Raw genomic sequence first — 20,377 nt, 5'->3', positions numbered from 1 at the left:
TTAATCAATGGTTCTATGAGTGTAACAAAATATCTGAGCAGTTGCTGCTTGTTACTGTTTATGAAATATACAGATTATTGTATCCTCCTATAATAGAGGCCCTACTATTTCCATATATCATGACAACACATGTATAGAAGTTTATGGTATCCCTCACGTGACTTTCAAAGTTACAGTATTGTACTAGTGATAGCTATATGTGCTGTGGCTACTGTTTTATTATAATTGCTACTATGTTCTCCATTGATGGATATAGCAATCACACATGAACATGCTGACAAAACATATATAATGAAGCCCCTCCGGGATTGTGGGCACATCTTTTAATTATACCAGTAACATATATTCGTTTTCCAGTGGACTCTGCACGCGCAGATCATCTAACGCACATTTTGCTAATGCTTTTTCAGAGGCCTCTGAAAAAGCGTTAACGAAACATGCGTTAGGTGATCTGCGCTACCTCAAGCTATTTACCAAAATATTGTCTAATAGACTGAACGGAGTGTTGCCTACACTAATACACTCAGGGCCTAATTCAGAGTTGATCGCAGCAGCAAATTTGTTAGCAGTTGGGCAAAACCATGTGCACTGCAGGGGGGCAGATATAACATGTGCAGAGAGAGTTGATTTGGGTGGGGTGTGTTCAAAGTCAAAGTCAAACTGAAATCTAAATTGCAGTGTAAAAATAAAGCAGCCAGTATTTACCCTGCACAGAAACAATATAACCCACCCAAATCTAACTCTCTCTGCAAATGTTATATCTGCCCCCCCTGCAGTGCACATGGTTTTGCCCAACTGCTAACAAATTTGCTGCTGCAATCAACTCTGAATTACCCCCTCAGCTCAAGTAAGTTTTGTTCCTACTATCCAGGCCGCAACAATAAAAGGTGTACCACAGACTTGATCCACTACATCATTATATACAAAATTCCATCTGTGGGTTCCTGGCCATTTAGGTTTCCACCCTCTCCTCTATTTGGTTTACACTGAAATTTATTAATGGCCCTTGTAGCTTTGTAATCCCAACTTTCTTAATCAGTTATGACAGTCTGCACTCCTCACGTGTTGAGCTGAAAAATGGGAGGAGACAGGGATGACCTTTATCCCCACTTATCTTTGCTCTTTGCATTGAGCCCTTAGCAGCTAGAATTAGAGCTAACCTTACTATTAAGGGTGTCAAAATGGGGAAGAATCATTACAATACCTCTCTCTTTGCAGATGATGTCCTCACTTTGACTGATCCCTTAATGTCCATTCCTAATTTGCAGCCTGGGATGGTAAATTGACTAAAGTTTCTTAAACAGAGAACTGGAGATGCTGTGTATCATTTTCTAAAATTCAGTAGAGACATGATAGACAGAATCTGACTGGTTGCTATGGGCAACATACCCAATTCTCTGTTATAGAAGCTTTAGTAAAATGACCCCTGAGTTGGAGTGTTATGGCATACTCTCTAGTTACAAAATTAATAGCGCTAAATCTGAAGTTCTGGCTATAACTATCTCCTCACACATGCAGTCCATTTTCTTGTCTAAATGTAATTTTGTCTGGTGCCCCCAATGTTATAAAACACCTTTGACTATTCATCACTAAATCTTATTCCCGCCTCTATCAAGCAAACTATTCCCCAATGTTTCAATCATTCGGACATGACTTACTTAAACAGAAGTCCTTATATATTTCCTGGTTCAGAAGAATGAATGCCATCAAAACGAATCTTCTCCCACGGCTACTATATTAATTTCAAATGTTGCCCATTTGTATTCCGATTTCAGTTCTAGGATCCATGCAAACCCTTTGGAAAAGATTTATCTGAGCGGATAGTTAGCCTCAAATTTGTAGATCCATTCTAACTAAGCCAGTTTCAGGCACAACACAACCACCACATACTCTCCTGGCACTCCGATCAAGGCCATAAATGGGTAGAATTGGAGAATGCTATGCTTCGAACTGGGTGGGTTAATGGCATTCTCTGGTTACTTAAATTGCTCAGACCAGCTTTGGCCTATACCATCCCTCAGTCCGGTTTTCTTTAACTATATAAAACAGGCTTCGAGTATGCTTGAATTTAGCACCTCACCCATCATGTCTCCCATTTGGAGTCACCCTTTGTTTTCTCTGGGTAATGACGCCAGTATGGCCTCCTTCTGACAGTGGATTCAGATTGATAGATTTCGCCACATGCATGGTCAATTTTCACCATCCTTATTTGCAGACCTTCAAACTCAACACTCTGGGGGTAATTCAGACCTGATCGCTCCTCTACGAATTTGCAGAGGTTTGCGATCAGATGGTCACCGCCCAGACAGAGTGAAAACCCGCCCCGTGCAAGTCTGCGTACACCTTGCAAAAAGCTCTTCGAACGCCGGTCATCTGCAAATCCGTTTGCATCTTACTTACCATCTAATCATTTTTTTTTCCAGTCTGTGCGTAGCCCAGGACCTACTCCTACAGTGCTATAGAAACAGGCTGATCGGGGCCGGAGCTGGAGCTGACGTCACACACCCTCCCTGAAAATGCTTGGGCAAGCCTGCGTTTTTCCCGACACTACCAGAAAAAGGCCAGATACCACCCCTAAATGCCAGCTTCCTGTCCATCAACTTGCATACGCCTAGCGATAAAAAAAGTAACTGTCACTCTCTCTGTCCCTCTCCCTATCACTGCTGTCACTCTCTCTGTCCCTCTGTCACTCTCCGTCACTGCTGTCATTCTCTCTGTCCCTCTGTCACTCTCCCTGTCACTGCTGTCACTCTCTTTGTCACTGTTGTCACTCTTTCTGTCCCTCTGTCACTGCTGTCACTCGCTCTGTCACTGCTGTCACTCTCCCTGTCCCTGCTGTTACTCTCTTTGTCACTCTCCCTGCTGTCACTTTCTCTGTCACTCTCCCTGTCCCTGCTGTCACTCTCCCCGTCCCTGAATTTTGGCTCATACTGTGTGGCATAATGTGAATGTCAGCTCATACTGTGTGGCATAATATGAATTTTGGATAATACTCTGTAGTATAATGTCCCCGTCGGGACTGATGTCATGAACTGGGCGGGCATTTACACACGCCAGTCCAGTTCAGCTGTCAGTCACCAGCGGCCTCTGCAGCAGGTGTACGTACACACACAGCGATTGGCCAATATATCATAAGCTATATTGGCCGCCGGCTGTGCTGCAGGGCTGATGCGATATGTCTGTGAACGACAGCGTTAACAGACATATCACTCGTACACACTGTCCGACAGACCCGCGATATATCAGCCATTCAAGAGAAATCTATATATCGGCCAGTGTGTACGCACCATTAGTCCTTGTTTTCCTCATTTGTTTATGTACTGTGGGGGTAATTCAGACCTGATCGTGCCAGCAAATTTGTTAGCAGTTGGGCAAAACCATGGGGGTGATTCAGACCTGATCGTAGATGTGCTAAATTTAGTTAATCTACGATCAGCTTTCCTGACATGCGGGGGGACGCCCAGCACAGGGCTAGTTCGACCAGCATGTCAGGGCCGACCCCCCCCCCCCCCCCCTGCACAAGTACAAAAGCATCACACAGCGGCGATGCTTTTGTACTGTAAGAGTAGCTCCCAGCCAGGGCCGGTTCTAGCCCTTTCTGCACCCCGGGCGGGAAATAGGGGTGTGGCTTCATACAGGGGGTGTGGTCAGTTACGCCCCCTGTACAGTAGAGTAGTGCCGCTGAAATGCTGTGCGGTGCGCAATGACGTCATCGCGCACCGCACAGCAAAGGTCCTCTCCAAGAAGGGAAACTAGACGCTACGTGTCTAGTTCCCTTCACAGCGGGACACAGCGGGCAGCGGGGGGCACAGCAGTAGCGGATCTTGCCATGGTGCGGCGCCCTCTGGAAGGCAGCGTGCCGGGCAAAAGTCCTACTTGCCCGTGGCAAGATCTGCTACTGGTCCCAGCCAGCGCAGCTCCTGTGCACTGGCGCGGAGCTACTCGCCGCAGCGGCTGCGTGTGACGTCATGCGGCCCCCCTCCCCCAACGGTACGGGCATGCCTGCGTTGCCCGAACCGCGCCCACTAAACGGCAGCTAAACGCCGCCGGCCCGCCCCCTCCTGCCCAGTGACCGCCTCTGCCTGTCAATCAGGCAGAGGCGATCACAGGGCTAAGACAGCAGTTCGCTGTCTGCCATTCGCCGGCGCATGCGCAGTTCAGGCCTGATCGCTGCTGTGCGAAAACACACAGCACCGATCAGGTCTGAATTAGCCCCCATGTGCTCCGCAGGGGGGGCAGATATAACATGTGCAGTGAGAGTTAGATGTGGGTGGGGTGTGTTCAAACTGAAATCTAAATTGCAGTGTAGAAATAAAGCAGGCGATATTTACCCTTCACAGAAAAATATATATATATATATATATTGGCCAGTGTGTACGCACCATTACTCCTTGTTTTCTTGGTTTCCTAATTTGTTTATGTACTGTGTTAGGAGCTGCAGAACCCTTGCGGTGCCATATAAAAAAACAAAAATAATAAATACACACATATAAAGATCCACAATTTGTGCAACAGAATTTTTGCACATATGGCTGGAACACAAAATGTATCAAAGTCTTTGACACCCATCATATTTTAAATGAAAAAAATAAAAAAAATAAAAAATAAAAAATTAATGTAGACATAGTTATCCACTTTAAAAACAATTAAAATATTTGACACCTGAAATAAAGACAACTCCATTGTTCCCTGAATGTCATGTATTATTTATTACACAAACAAACAAACATGGGGATCAAACAAGCAGTAAATTAAAAGGAAAAAAAAAAATATATAATAGAAGACTGTGTACGGAAAAATGATTTGGTAGGCTATGTTGCGTTATTACATTTTCACGAATACATAATTTTCATTAATATACAGTATATGCGGTATGTAGTTCCACCCTCAAAACTGAAATGAGCATGTATATTGGATACACAGATGAGGCATGACAGGGCTTAATATGTTGTAAAAGTAAAGTTTTTGTGCATATTTAGATGACTGAGCTCAATAACTTATATTTGTACATATGTAAGTATGATGTGCCATGTAATACTTGCTCTTTTTAAATGACCCCCACAATCATGAACTAATATGTTCTATGTATTTTGTCTTCACAAGATCTGGAGGAGGCATCTCATCAGGTTTAAGGAGCCTTCTCTGAACAGTAGTCCAAAGTGGTTCCAGTTATTTAAAGAGTGGAATAGCTGGTATAACTGATGTCGAACTTCAAAACCAAACTCTCTGGGAATTTTCCTGTGATAGGCTGTAAAAAAGTCTTGGCTGTGAATCCCAAACATCTCGTCAATGGACAAGTCATACTCCGAATGGCCGTAAAAAGACCCTGGATCAAAGACAACAGGTCCTTGCTCATCCTCCGCAACATTCGCTTCCCACAGATCCCCATGCAGTAGAGATGGCACAATCACAGTGCCTTTAAAAGCATTCTGAATTTTCATCTGAATTAAGTGGAAAAACATAGTTTTAGGCAAAAACATGGTGTTTGTTTGGAAATTAATAATAAGCCAGTTAATCCAAATATGAAAGCAGGAAGATACATTTACTATTTGTTTACAGTCTGCCTTTCCACTTAAAACATTGCATAGTGATTTAGAGACAATAAGCAAATGAACTGTGGAATTAAATGTAAAATAATGTATTTTGGACACAGAAATCCAAAAACAGAGACCAGGATGAATGGTGATGTAATATCAACAATAGTGGAAAGGGACCTTGGAGTTACAATGTGTAGGTAAGAAAGCAGTAGGGAAAGCTGGTAGAATACATTGTTATGGTAGAATACTTTTTGCCGGGTTCAATAAACCATGGTTATTATTTGAAGGCTAATTGGTCTGTCAGGGCTATTCAATTACAGTTCGCTGCAGCCCACATTAAGGCAACAGGCTGCACCTAACACAGTAAATGGTGCACGGGGTGCTTAACTTATCAGGAAAGTCCTGAACCGCTAAACGTACAGAGCTTGGAGGAGAGAAGGGACATATATGCATAATTGTATCTACAGTATGGGTCTGGGAGCGCCTGGCAAAGGAGAAGGACTAACTAAAACTTCTATCCTTCTGCATTGCAGCATCAACTGTGCTGCTCTTTCGGGCCACAACATCAAGGATGCGCCATAATAAAGCCAGGAGCTCAGAGCAAAAAGGCAAGGTTGGGGAAATTTGTGGAGAATTCCCATCAGCAAAAATCGTGACCCCATCAAAAATAATAGCACTCAGATGGCCGTATTTTTACCTATAAAATAATTTTGAGAACAAAAGAAAACAGTTGACCTTGGAGAGGAAAGGTAACATATTGAATAACATTTTAACAGAAAGGGTGGTTGATCCATGAAGTCATCTCCCAGCAGTTATGGTATGGATTCATACAGTAAAATAATGAAATGCATATTAATAAATTTACTGTAGATAGGAAAACAGAACAGTACCACATTAACGTGAAGGAAAAACAAAAAAACAAACAAACACACAATAAGAGCAAAGGCTTAAATGGGCCTCTAGGTGGTTTGGTTAGAAATACAGAAGAAAGATAGCAGGATCCTGATGGCTAGAATCCAGACACATCCCGGTAAGTATTTTTACCCCACCCTGACCTTAACCTAACTCACCCCTCCTGCAGCCTAGCCCTAACCCCCCCCCCCCCCCTTACAGACACACACACCCCTGCAGAATAGCCCTAACTGGTCATGCTTAATACAATTATCTGGGCAATCTGCTTTATATTGGTGGATTGCCCAGATACAGTAATTGTATGTGCACAACGATGTGAAAATATTAATCGGTCAGACATGTCCACCATGTCCATCAAATGCAATATTTTTTAAGTTGTAAGTGGGCCGCATTGTAAAGTGTATGCCCAGCATTATTGACAAATGAGTTGCCCCCGGGCACCCCACAAACCTTAATCCGGCCCATATTATATAATAAACTCATGATTCTACATTGTCTTTCAAGTAAACTTACTTTCTGGACTCCATTCTATACAATATTCTATCTGCCATGCTGGCTAGGTAAATAAACTTGTAATACACTGTTATTTCCATATGACTATCCTCACCAGATGGTCCCTATACCTGTGTTAGACTTACATTCAATGTTAGAAACATTAGGACGATAATCTAAATTATAATCTCACTTGCTGGTCTCATATCTCACTTGCTAGTTACATTCAATTCTAGGAGAATAATTCAAAATGTCACCTTCTTTCCTATATTTCACCCATCTGCCATCTTCTGTGCTAAACACTATCTTACATTTTCTGGTTGTAGCTCATGAAATACATTATATACAATCTCACCTGCAGCTCAGACCAGAGTTCTAGAAGTATCCGGTCAGCATAGTCTTTCTCAATTAAACTGAATTGTGGTTGTAGACGTTGAGTTACAAAAAACATTCCCCAATCCTTCTGCCATTCATTAATCTAAAGATAGATGAGAGGGAAATACGGTAGTAGACAAGTATACAAAATTTTTAATATATGACTGGTCCTGCTTCCATTTTTCAAATTCAGCATATGGTAAAATGATCCTGACTTTTAATGAATATGTAATTGATTATTTTGTGATTACCATTGTAAAGGGGATACTGGGTAAGTTGTCCCAGTGATGCAGGTATATCTGCTCCCTAGGCCCCTGATCTGCTCTTTTGAGTATGCAAGTCATTGCATGAGTAGAAATGTCTAGTTTCGGATTTCAAGGGTGCACAGTCAGGTCAATCATGCTGATCTTCTCCTTTCCCCCAGTGATCTGGCTGCTTCCCTTACCCTCTTTCACTCCACTTCTTCTCTGACACATCCCCACCTTTTGCTCTGTTCCTCCACTTCCTCCCCATTACATATCACTTTAATTTTCCTCTCCTCTTGATCTTCACCATGCCTCCCTTCTTCTACTGTTTTTCGCTTTCCCCTTTCTTGATGTCTTCTAAAGATGGACATCAGACGCGGATGGTTAGCAACCATCGATGTTCTAGATCCAATGGAAGTACTTTTCCTATTGAATTGTGCGTCAGATGCAGCTTTCCAGTGCCCATCTGATGGTTTCCTACTTCTGTTGCGCACAGTAAAACCATCAATGGTTGCCATCGCATAGGTGGATTTGATGTTGGAAGCCCAGCAACCATTCGATGCTGCACTTCTGATGTCCATCTCTAATCTCTCCACTCCTACTACTCCTCCCTTCCATCTTCTCCTCCTCTCCTCCTGAACATCTTCTTCCCACTTCTCCCCTTTTCTGATGAATAGATGGGAGAGCATTTCTCAAAATCTAAATATGGGGTGTGCCCTATGCGATGGGTATGGCTATTTCCATGGAGGTCATAGCTAGTGCCTACCTTCAACCACTTACTAGAGGAGCAGAGCAACAGACCCATACACACATACATACAGTGGTCGTCGAAGTGGGAATTTTTAAGTAGGGGTGTGGGAAATGAAATGGAAGTACTTGTGTGAGCGCCAAAAAAAGGAGTCATGGCCACTGTAAAGGAGTGTGTCCTTAAAAGTGTATGCATTATTATTATTACCCTTTATTTATATGGCGCCACAAGGGTTCTGCAGCCCCAATTACAGAGTGCATAAACAAATAATCAAACAGGAAAACAGCAACTTACAGTTGATGACAGTATAGGACAAGTACAGGGTAAATTAACATAGTTACATCAGCAGATGACACTGGAATAAGTATCAGGTGGCAGAAGACTGCTGGATTTGGTGCAGTTGAAGATTATTAAATTAAGAAAGGATAAGCACATAAGGGAAGAGGGCCCTGCTCGTGAGAGCTTACATTCTAAAGGGGAGGGGTAGACAGACGGGGTGACACAGATGGGGTACATAGAGAGCGTAGACAGGGCCGTCTTTACGTATGGGCTCAATGGGCTCTTGCCCAAGGGCCCCAGGGGTAAAAGGGCCCTAGGCTGATAGCTGAGGGTCCCCTCTTTCCAGGGGTACCAGATTTTTGAAAATCGGCCCTTGGAAACCAAAGATATCCGACTTCAAAGTAGTGGTCCCCATCCATGCCTGTTAATTTTCCTTCCCAGACAGATATATCGGGTTCTGTCTGACGTATAGGTTTTCTGAGTACATATTTAAAAAGCTGGGACTCTCCCCTTTTGGTGGACACCGGCAGCTTGTCTCTACTATGCCCAGAACCAGAGATATCAGCCTTCCAGCATCTGGTCCCTGCTCCAGCTCCACACGCCTAATATGCAGTTTTATATTTTCGTTGGTGGATTGCTCTGGATCCTGAAGTCTGATCCCCAAGTTCCCAGTATCTCCTGACAGGTGGGACTCTCTAGTTTTTTTTATCCCATTAAAACTAAGAAATCTGTTTCCAGGAACTGGAGATATCTGCAGTCAAGCAAGCTGCCCTCCCACCAGAAAATGATGAATATTAAGACCACTCCACTATCGACCCCTTCCTTGCGTATTAGACACCCCCTACCACCCTGGAAGTCATGTACCAGGGCCCCTTCATTCAGCACAATGTCCCACATTCTACAGTTTAGTGTTCTCCCTAACGCTCTATCTGTGCAGTAAAGGAATAATTAGCAGAAATTATTGCTCCAGGTCCTACATGTTGAGCAGAAGACAGAACACCCCTTCCACCCGCGGGACATCAAAGCTAACACTGATACCACCCCCGATCCCTGCTGCTGATGGGTGGTTAGGGGCCCCAGTGCATTGCTGTGCCCAGGGGCCTACACTGCTGTTAAGACGGCTCTGAGCGTAGAACAGAGGGTTGGGATGAGATTTGGCTGGGTTTTGTGAAGAAGTGGGTCTTGAGAGCCCATTTGAAGTTTTGTAGAGAGGTGGAGAGACTGAGGGGGAGAGGTAGGGAATTCCAGAGAAGTGGTGCAGCACGTGAAAAATCTTGGAGGTAGGAGTGGGAGGAAGTAATCCGTAGGCAGGAGAGTCGGCGTGCATTAACAGAGCGAAGAGGACGGGTGGGAGTGTAAAGGGAGATAAGGTCAGAGATGTAGATGGGAGAGGAGTGGGTGAGGGCTTTGTAAGGAAGTATGTGAAGCTTGAAATGGATTCTGAAAGGGAAGGGGAGCCAGTGAAGGTCTAGTAAGAGAGGAGAGGTGGACGTAGTGTGTTTGGTGAGGAAGATGAGCCGGGCAGCAGCATTGAGGATAGATTGGAGTGGAGAGAGGTATTTGTCAGGAATGCCAGTCAGGAGGAGATTACAGTAGTCCAGTCTGGAGATGACCAGTGAGTGGATAAGAGTCTTAGTAGCATCCTGGGTCAGAAAGGGTCTGATCCTGGAAATATTTTTTAGATGAAAACGGCAGGTTTGTGAGAGGTGCTGAATGTGTGGTTTGAAGGAGAGGGAGGAGTCAAGGATTACTCCAAGACAGCGCACTTGGGGGCTAGAGGAGATAGTAGTGCCATCAATAGATAATGAGATTGTAGGAGGTGAGGTTATGCGGGAGGGAGGGAAGATGATCAGCTCGGTCTTAGACATGTTAAGTTTAAGAAAGCGCTGGGACATCCAGGAAGAGGTAGCAGAGAGACAGTTGGAGATACGAGTGAGGAGAGCAGGGGAGAGGTCTGGAGAGGAAAGATAGATTTGGGTGTCATCAGCATATAGATGATATTGGAAACCAAAAGAACTAATGAGCTTACCTAGTGAGGACGTATAGAGAGAGAAGAGAAGAGGACCAAGGACAGAACCTTGGGGTACCCCTACAGTTAGTGGAAGTGAGGGGGAGGTGGAGTCATGAGAGGAGACAGAGAATGAACGGTCAGAAAGGTAGGAGGACAGCCAAGAGAGGGCAATGTCACGCAGACCAATGGAGTGAAGGATTTGCAGTAGGAGAGGGTGGTCCACAGTGTCAAAAGCAGCAGAGAGATCAAGTAGAATAAGTAGAGAGTAGTGTCCCTTAGATTTAGCAGCATGGAGGTCATTGCATACTTTTGTAAGGGCAGTTTCAGTGGAGTGGAGAGGACGATAGCCAGACTGGAATGGGTCAAGCAGTGAGTGTGAGGAAAGAAAGGAAGTAAGGCGGTTGTAGACAATACGCTCAAGGAGTTTGGAGGCAAAAGGGAGGAGAGAGATGGGTCGATAGTTGGAGAGAGTTTTTGTATCAAGGGTAGGTTTTTTAAGAATAGGAGAGATGAGTGTATGCTTGAAGGCAGAGGGGACAGTGCCTGATGAGAGGGAGAGATTGAGAAGGTGGGAAAGATGGGAACAAGCAGAAGAAGAGAGGTAGCAGAGGAGGCGGGAGGGGATAGGGTCAAGTGGGGAGGTGGTGAGGGGACAGGAACGAATGAGGGCCATGACTTCCTCTCCAGATGCATGGGAGAAAGATGTCAGAGTAGGTGCGAGGAATGGGGAGGGTTGGTAAGGGATGGGAGAAGGCTGGTTACTGATGGTCTGGTGTGATGTGATGTCCTGACGTATGGAGTCAATTTTGGAAGTGAAGTAAGTGGCAAAGTCAAGAGCAGAGAGTGAAGAGGGGAGACGAGGTGGAGGTGGGCAGAGGAGTGAGTTGAGAGTGGCAAAGAGGCGCCGGGGTTGGAAGACTGGGAGGAGATGAGGTACTTGAAGTATGACTGTTTGGCAACAGAAAGGGCAGCACTGAAGGATGAGAGCATAAGTTTGAAATAGAGGAAGTCTGCCTTAGAGCGTGATTTCCTCCAGTGTCGCTCAGCAGTACGTGAGCATTTTTGCAGATATCTGGTGCATTTGGTGTGCCAGGGTTGAGGAGTTAATGTGCGAGGGTGAATAGTGGTTGGTGGAGCAACAGAGTCAAGAGCAGAAGTAAGGGATGCATTGTATGTGGAAGTGGCTTGTTCAGGGCATGAGAGAGAGAGAATAGGAGAGAGAAGTGAGTCAAACAAGGAGGAAAGGAATGTGGTGTCAATAGCTTCAATGTTACGCTTGGTGATGGTAGCCTTAGGAGGTAGAGATGGGGAAGTCGAGAGAGATAGGTTAAAGGAGAGCAGGTGGTGGTCAGAGAGGGGAAATGGGGAGTTGGAAAAATCTGAAATATCACAGCGGTGAGTGAAGACCAGATCCAGTGAGCTCCCATTCACATGGGAGGGTGAGGAGGTCCACTGGGAGAGACCAAGAGAAGAGGTGAGGTTAAGGAGTTTAGGATAATGGAGGGAATGTCAGAAGAGAGGAAGTGAGGAAGCCAGGAAGCAAAGTTGTCGATGAATTTGGAAGCAGTGCCAGGGGTCGGTAAATGACAGCTACTCTAAGATGGACTGGTTGGAAGAGGCGTATGGCATGGACCTCAAATGTAGAGAATGTAAGGGATGGTTCTGGTGGTATGAGTTGGTAGGAGTAACTAGAAGGCAAAAGGACCCCAACACCACTCCCATGGCGACCCCCAGGTCAGGGTGTGTGTGTGTGAATGTGAGGCCCCCAGCAGAGAGAGCAGCAGGAGAAGTAGTGTCAGAGGGCGTAATCCAAGTTTCAGTAATGGCTAGTAGGTGTAGGGAGTTGGAAATGAAAAGGTCATGAGTGGGGACCAGTTTGTTACAAACAGATCTGGCATTCCAGAGGGCACAGGATAGGGGGTATGAGTTTGTGGGAGAGATGTGAATGAGAGTATCAGGCTTGCTGTAGCGATGAGGTGAGATTAACTTTAAGGGCAGGGATGATGAGAGAGTAGTGATGGTACGGGTGCCTGAGCTAGGAGGGGAAACTGCAGGAGGTGGGCAGGGAGGGAGGTCAGTGTGATGTGGGAAGTGAGAGAGGGAGCAGGGCTGAGTTGTGGGGTAGCAGGACCATGGGGCAGAGGTGAATGAAAGTGGGGTAACAGGAAAGGAGGGGGAAGGAAACAGAGGGATGGAGGGGAGACAGAGGAGGAGGTGCAGGAGACTAGGGTGGAAGGATAAAGATACATTATTAGGTAGACACTGAGTGATGTGGGGAGTATAAGAAAGCCTTGACATAGTGTTAAGTAGGTAAATAGGTTGAGGGAAGTAGGAGAGGAGACTGTAAGGGAATCAGAGCAGAAGAATTGCAGAAATGCAGGTGAGAAAAGCAGTGTAGGCTCAATGGGTGTAGATTTAGTATGAAATGAGTCAAAAGCGTAGATAAAGTGGGTGCAGAAATGTATTTGGGCTGTAAGAAATGAAAGGATTGTGAGAGGGTTAAGAAGCAATGGTAATTCTGATTGATTTTTTTAAGTGTTTGTAGATGAGAAGATGAACTCACAATTGTCCCAAAGAAGATCTTTGTGATCCTGATTATGGATGGAAACTTGATCTTACATATGTTTCTTTCTGCAAATGGGTTGCATAGTGTTCACAGAGTGGAAGTTTGAGGGTGATAAATTTGCATATATATAGTTGAGATTGATAAGTAGTTCATCTGTTGTTGTTTGTGTTGTTTGAGGTTTTCTTTCAGTTTTTCGTCCAGTTTAAGTCTAGGCTAAGTCCAGGCTTTGATATTAAAATTATATATCTGCTCCCTTTGAGCCCATTAGTGTGCCCCCTCCTCTCTTAGTCTGCATGTGCATCATTGTGTCCCCCCCAGTGGTGCAAGTAGAAAAAATGTCTTACAGGTACTGTCCAAAAATGGGTGTGGCCAAATGCCATATGGGGCGTGGCCAATGAAAATGTGGGCGTGATACACATATGGGGAGGGGCAGATACACATATGACCCCCACAGTGCCAGATACATGTTGCCCCACAGTGCCAGATACACGTTGCCCCACAGTACCAGATACACGAATGCCCCACAGTGCCAGATATACATTGACCCCCACAGTGCCAAATATACATTGCCCCCCACAGTGCCAGGTATACATTGCCCCCTACAGTGCCAGATATACACTGCCCACAACAGTGCCAGATATACATTGCCCACAACAGTGCCAGATATACATTGCCCCCCACAGTGCCAGGTATACACTGCCCCCCACAGTGCCAGGTATACATTGCCCCCCACAGTGCCAGGTATACATTGCCCGCCACAGTGCCAGATATACATTGCCCCCCACAGTGCCAGGTATACATTGCCCCCTACAGTGCCAGATATACATTGCCCCCCACAGTGCCAGGTATACATTGCCCCCTACAGTGCCAGGTATACATTGCCCCCCACAGTGCCAGGTATACATTGCCCCCCACAGTGCCAGGTATACATTGCCCCCCACAGTGCCAGGTATACATTGCCCCCCACAGTGCCAGATATACATTGCCCCCCACAGTGCCATGTATTCGTGAAGCAGCAGCAGAATCCCCCCCCCCCTCCCCCCTTCCCTTCCCCTGCTCACCGCTGCTGCTGTCTTGTGTGAGGGGAGGAGAGCGCAGCCTGCACCTCTCCTTCCCCTCAGTCTCCGGCGGGTGAGTTCAATATTCCGATCCGTGAGCCAAACAAAGCTCCGCGAGCTCTGATTGGCTCACGGGCGGCGCTGATTTGAACGAAGACACTGAGGGGCAGGAGAGGCGCAGGCTGCGCTCTCCTCCCCTCACATCAGCGGTAGCAAGCGGCGGCCCGTCGGTGTGGGTACGGGGTACCCACGGAGAAATTCTTAAGGGTACGCCGTACCCACCCGTACCGGCATACTTGCACCGCTGGTCCCCCCTCTTCTAGCCTGTATATGCATTAGTGTGGGTAGAATCTATATCCCCATCGCTTAAGGACCCGGAGGGCGGAAGTTGTTATGCCATTACAGCATTTTTATTTTTTCTCCAATCTAGGTTTCTTGTAAGTTCTTTTATGTTTTTTTTGGCTCAATTGAACCCTCACGGGCTCGCATCACTTGCCACACTTCGGGCCCGGAGTTTCACTTTGCTCGCCACAGGTTACTATTCCAATAGATGGTGACGTTGACCCAGTGCATTATGGAAAAGGTCCTTTCGGCAAAGGACATCTAGGCGCTTCCCATTAGTGTGCTTCCCTTTCCTCCTAGTCTGTATATGCGTCAGTTTGCCCCCCTCCCATTTTAGTCTGTATATGCGTCAGTGTGGCCCCCCTACCCTCCTAGTCTGTATGTGTATTAGTGTGTCCTCCTCCTAGTCTGTATATGCAGTAGTGTGCCTCCCTCCCCACCTGGATAGGGCTAAGACACATGACCGCCAGCATCCCGACTCCCGGGAAGCTAACCACATCCTCACATTTGTAAAAAACTCCTTCACAAAATCTGTCACTGCGCACGCCAGTTTCTAGTATTGGGTGTCGCAGCCAGGCTGCACCAGCAGGAGGCATCCAAAATTTTAGCAACCACGCTGAAATAGCGTGATTGCAGTGGGTGGGAGATGGGCTGCATGCTGGGTGGCCTTGCCCTGTGATGGGCGGCCCCAAGCATGCGATTCAAAGGATTGCAAATTCTGCAAAAATAAAAACGAATTTGCAATCCTTACTGAATAATGGGGGTAATTCAGACCTGATCGCAGCAGCAAATTTGTTAGCAGTTGGGCAAAACCATGTGCACTGCAGGTGTGGCAGATATAACATGTGCAGAGAGAGTTAGATTTCAGTGGGTTATTGACACCGTCCTCTCCTCACAGAGGATCGTCAGACAAGCCACCGAGCCGCCTTCACAGAGCTTCAGTGCTTTCCATGCACTGCAGCTCTGTGAGTCTAGGTGCAGCGGCGGTGGAGCAGCACCTTTGTGATGTCACAAGCCTTCCACTATGCCGCCATTATAGAAATCATCTATGCCAGTACCGCCAGGCGGCATTATAACCACCTCTATGCGGCAGAGGAGGGATTGGTGGCGGCCGGGGGCCTAGGAACGCTGCAGTAGAAAGAATTCCCCCCCCCCCTATCTAAAGCAGCATACAGCAATGTGGATGCTGTGGGCCTCTTTGTGGTGTGGGCCAGGAGCTGCAGTTCCATCAGCCCCATTGTCAATCCGGCCCTGAATATATGTAGTGCCAGTCCCAGGCAAGTCAGTGTGCTGAGAGCTGACATGTAGTTAAATGGTTAACTGCTACTAGCTGTCAATTGAGTATTATTATGCATGACTCATCACCCACAATAACATCTCATGTATGATTCACCAGACTTAAAGGCCTGGCTGATTAGACTGCAGGTGAATGTTGTTTACTTGATTCTATAAAAGAGTCTGCATATGCCCAAACCTGTCACTGTATTATTGGAGCGTCACAGTGCTTTACGGCTGTACAGTACTTAACCTAGGAGATATTGATACCTTATCATATAACTGCTGATCATCTTCTATCACCTGTATCCTGTTATCTTTTTTTGTATGCAGGGTAAATACTAGCTGCTTTTGCATGTATCCCACAAATCCTGAAAAGCTTAAGTTTTAAGCGGCAATTCAGATGTAAGTTTGGACACAACCCTTCCAAATCTAAATCTATCCCACATGCAGTACAACATGGCTTTACCAAAGTCTAAAGTAACTTGCTCTTTTTTGCTTTGACCCTAACTCAGAATCAACACCATAGTTTGAAACATTGGGCTTAATTTAATGTTGATTGCAAAAGCAAAATCTTCCTCTAATGGGCAAAACCCTGTGTACTGCAGGTGGGGCAGATATAACATGTGCCTTTTGGCTAAGATCAAGTGTAGTACCTGCTCGAGGAAAACACTTGGTGGAGTACCTGTTCTTACACTAGGAGCGTGAGAGGTTCCTAGTGTGGAATGGAGAAACACCTTGTGGAGTACCATGCCGGGGTGTGGCAATACCTCTGGTCGAGAGTGGAGAAAATTTGTGCTTAGTATCCGTTGCCTTCTCAGGGGTTGAAACAGGACCCCTTACGTGGAGCGGGAACAGCCTGGTCTAGTATCTGCTCTCGTACTGGGGGTTGACCCTGGCACAGAGTGGGTATGAAGCTTGATCTGGCTAAGAGGCCGGGAGCAGCCTGAAGCCTGAGGTGATATGTGCCCCTGGTGCAGGAAGAGCTAGGGGTGCCCGAATATGCACTGGTAATGTCTGCCCACATTTGCACTAGTACGGCACTTTGCACTTTTACTTCCCCAACTTCTGCTGCACTTTTTTCCTTTGCCCTGGCCTTTCGGCTAGGGCAGGGATAATTTTTTATACCCCCCAACCCCCCACCCTCACCCCCCCGGGCCTTCTGGCTGGGGCTTATTTATTTATACACGTGTTTTGCACTATTTCCCTACACAGCACTTATTTATGTTTTTTTAGTAAGTCACGTCACGGTTTTTGTTCGGGGTTTAGGTGAGACCCTTATGGGCCACCCTCTCCCCTAGTTGCTGAGGCACTCTCCTTTTAAGGAGGGCAAGAGGCTGTTTCGATCCCCAAGGGAAAGCTTTGGCCAACCTTGTGGATACTCTCCTTTTGGAGAGGGTTCAAGAACCAACGCCCCCAGCACGTTTGGCACAGACACTGGGCATACTTGCCTACCTGACCCTCTCCATGAGGGAGAAAATGCTCTGTTCCTGGACTTTCCTGGTAATGTATGATGGCCATCACCTGTGGTGAAACACCTTTCTTATCAATTACCCAGCTCACCACAGGTGATGGCAATCATACATTACCAGGAAAGTCCAGGAACAGAGCATTTTCTCCCTCATGGAGAGGGTCAGGTAGGCAAGTATGACACTGGGTGATGAAGCCATGCACCTCGGGCTTCAAGTAAAAAATCAAATAAAAAAAAATATATAACATGTATGGAGAGAGTTAGATTTGGGTGGGGTGTGTTCAAACCATACTTGCCTACCTGACCCTCTCCATGAGGGAGAAAATGCTCTGTTCCTGGACTTTCCTGGTAATGTATGATTGCCATCACCTGTGGTGAGCTAGTTAATTGATAAGAAAGGTGTTTCACCACAGGTGATGGCAGTCATACATTACCAGGAAAGTCCAGGAACAGAGCATTTTCTCCCTCATGGAGAGGGTCAGGTAGGCAAGTATGGTTCAAACTGAAATCTAAGGGGGTAATTCAGACCTGGTCGCTAGGGTGAGTTTTTTCCATCCCTGCGATCAGGTAGTCGCCGCCTACAGGGGGAGGGGGAATTCACTGTGTAGGTGTGCGATCGCATGTGCAGGAGAGCTGCACAAACAGTAGTTTGTGCAGTCTCTGCACAGCCCAGGACTTACTCAGCCACTGCAATGATCGGGGCCGGAGCTGACGTCACGAATCCTCCCACAAAACGCAGCGGCTCTCCTGCATTTGTCCGAACCCTAGAAACGGTCAGTTGCTACCCACAAATGCCCTCTTTCTGTCAATCTTCTTGCGATCGCCGGTGCGATCGGCTTTGTCGCACCATCCCGTCGCTGCCCAACGCTCACCGTCGCTGCAGACTGTCGCGCCTGTGCATTGCAGTGCATACGCATGCGCAGTTCAGACCTGATTGTTCGCTTGCGAAAACGCACAGCAGCGATCAGGTCTGAATTAGCCCCTAAATTGCAGTGTATTTACCCTGCACAGAAACAATATAACCCACCCAAATCTAACTTTCTCTGCACATGTTATGCCCACATGGTTTTGACCATTACAGGAAGATTTTGCTTGTGCAAAGTGTGGTGAGCGAAGCGAACCCACGAGGGTACATTCTGGGTCCCATGTTCCAACCTTGCATCTCCCTCTCTTGTCTTGGGTCATTTTTTTCCTAAAATGCTTTGTCTCAGACATTGCTGGCTGCTAACTGTTGCCTCTGATTCCTAACTGTTGAATTCATTTGAAATTTGTGGTGTAAGCAAGACTGTACTGTGGACCACTATTGCAGTGTCCTTGCACTGATCAGGGCTGCCATGACATATTTAAAAACTTCCTACATTAGTGGCGTCATGGCCATACTCCATTGTGACTATTTATTTATTTATTGATCAATAGCTATTTTTATAGTGCACACATATTATGCAGCAGTTTAAAGACAATTTTTATTCATTCACATCAGTCCCTGCCCCAGTGGAGCTCACAATCTGTATTCCCCTACAACACGGACACACACACACACGGGTGGTATTCATGTGACAAGGCGGTCAGGAGACTGACCCCCTCACTATCCCGATGGTCGCCATTCAAACCAACAGGGACTATTTCCACTCGTGGGTGTCCACGACACCCGTCGCCACCATGCCCGCAGCGTGGCAAGCACAGCGAGCCCACAAGGGTCTTGCTGCACTCGCCCCCCCCCCCCCCCTGCTGGGATCCCGGCATCGGTATGCTGCCGGGATCCCAGCGTCGGTATGCTGACTGCCGGTCTCCTGACGGTCAGCCATACCACACCCCACACACACACTATGGTTGATTTTTGTCAGCATCCAAGCAACCTACCACTAAGGTTTTCAAGTGTGGGAGGAAACTGAAGCACTTGGAAGAAACCCCGGGCAAACACAAGGAGAACATACAATCCCCACATACAGGGCCGGACTGCCCATCTGGCAATTCTGGTATATGCCAGAAGGACCGATGGGCCAGTTTGGCCCCACAGAGAGCCGGTGCAGCCTCTGGCTCTCTGATCAGTGCGTTTGCATTGTAATGGGGGCGTGCCATGAGTCCACACCCCCTGACTCGCGGCATGCCCCCGTGAGTCGTGTCTGTGCGCGCCCTCAGAACATCCGTTACCATGGTAATGAAGGCATGCCGCGAGTCCACGCCCTCCTGACTCGCGGCATGCCCCCATGTGTCATCTTCATGCCCCCTCCCTCGGGACGTGCATGCGGCACACATGCCAGGGCCGATTCAGAGCCCCAGTCCGTCTCTGGCCACACAGATAGGTCAGTGATCGGGAATTTAACTCATGACCTCAGTAGCGTGAAGCAGTAATGCTAACCACTACAATGCTGTTCTGCCGTGGATCTCTGTATTGTGCCCTCTGTAGATGTTGCTGGAGGCAGCGTGGCCAAACCATTTTGGTGGCATGACTGCTCCTCTTTTGAAGGCCAAGTACTTTTTATCAGCCCCCTTACCCTCTTAACATCCCACTTAAGAATCCATGTATTTAACAATGGTCCACTCCTAATTCAGACATGATCGCAGCAGAAGAAAAAAAATTCTAATGGGCAAAACCATGTGCACTGCAGGTGGGGCAGATATAACATGTGCAGAGAGATTTAGATTTGGGTGGGGTGTGTTCAAACTGAAATCTAAATTGCAGTGTCAAACTAAAGCAGCCAGTATTTACGCTGCACAGAAACAGAATAACCCACCCAAATATAACTCTCTTTGCACGTTATAGCTGACCTCCCTGCAGTGCACATGGTTTTGCCCATTAGAAATTTTTTTTGCTGCTGCAATCAGGTCTGAATTAGGCCCAATGTTTATTAATGTACTGTATATTTACAAGAGTAGCTACAAAAAAATTAAATTTTTTTTTTTTAAAGTACTCCTGCTTACAAATAGTAAGTCCAATAAATCCCACAACCCATAACTCTAGTCTAAAGGCCAGTACTCACTGGCCGATGTGGAAGAGATGTGTGCTGAGCGAACCGCTCAGCACAGCGCAATGTGTGCTTAGATTTTAAGCAGCGATCGCTCTGT

General features: G+C 46.6%; 1 protein-coding gene across 4 annotated transcripts in view; it reads right to left on the bottom strand.

Annotated features, from left to right (window-relative positions):
- Window positions 1-4,714: 4,714 nt before the first annotated feature.
- Window positions 4,715-20,377, bottom strand: part of LOC135056157 (ketosamine-3-kinase-like) — a 101,758-nt gene continuing 86,095 nt past the window's right edge. For all 4 annotated transcript variants that reach the window (XM_063960998.1, XM_063961001.1, XM_063960999.1 and 1 more), the window contains 2 exons: window positions 7,297-7,419; window positions 4,715-5,441 (listed from right to left, as the gene is read on the bottom strand). In XM_063960998.1, the coding sequence (XP_063817068.1) occupies window positions 5,097-5,441; window positions 7,297-7,419 (468 nt within the window). In that variant the 3' untranslated portion in view covers window positions 4,715-5,096. The remainder of the gene's footprint in view (window positions 5,442-7,296; window positions 7,420-20,377) is intronic.

The sequence above is a fragment of the Pseudophryne corroboree genome, chromosome 3 (genome assembly GCF_028390025.1).
Source record: "Pseudophryne corroboree isolate aPseCor3 chromosome 3, aPseCor3.hap2, whole genome shotgun sequence".
Classification (NCBI taxonomy): Eukaryota; Metazoa; Chordata; class Amphibia; order Anura; family Myobatrachidae; genus Pseudophryne; species Pseudophryne corroboree.
The sequence above is the reverse complement of the archived record's forward strand: the minus strand, read 5'-3'. Positions and strand labels throughout refer to the sequence as shown.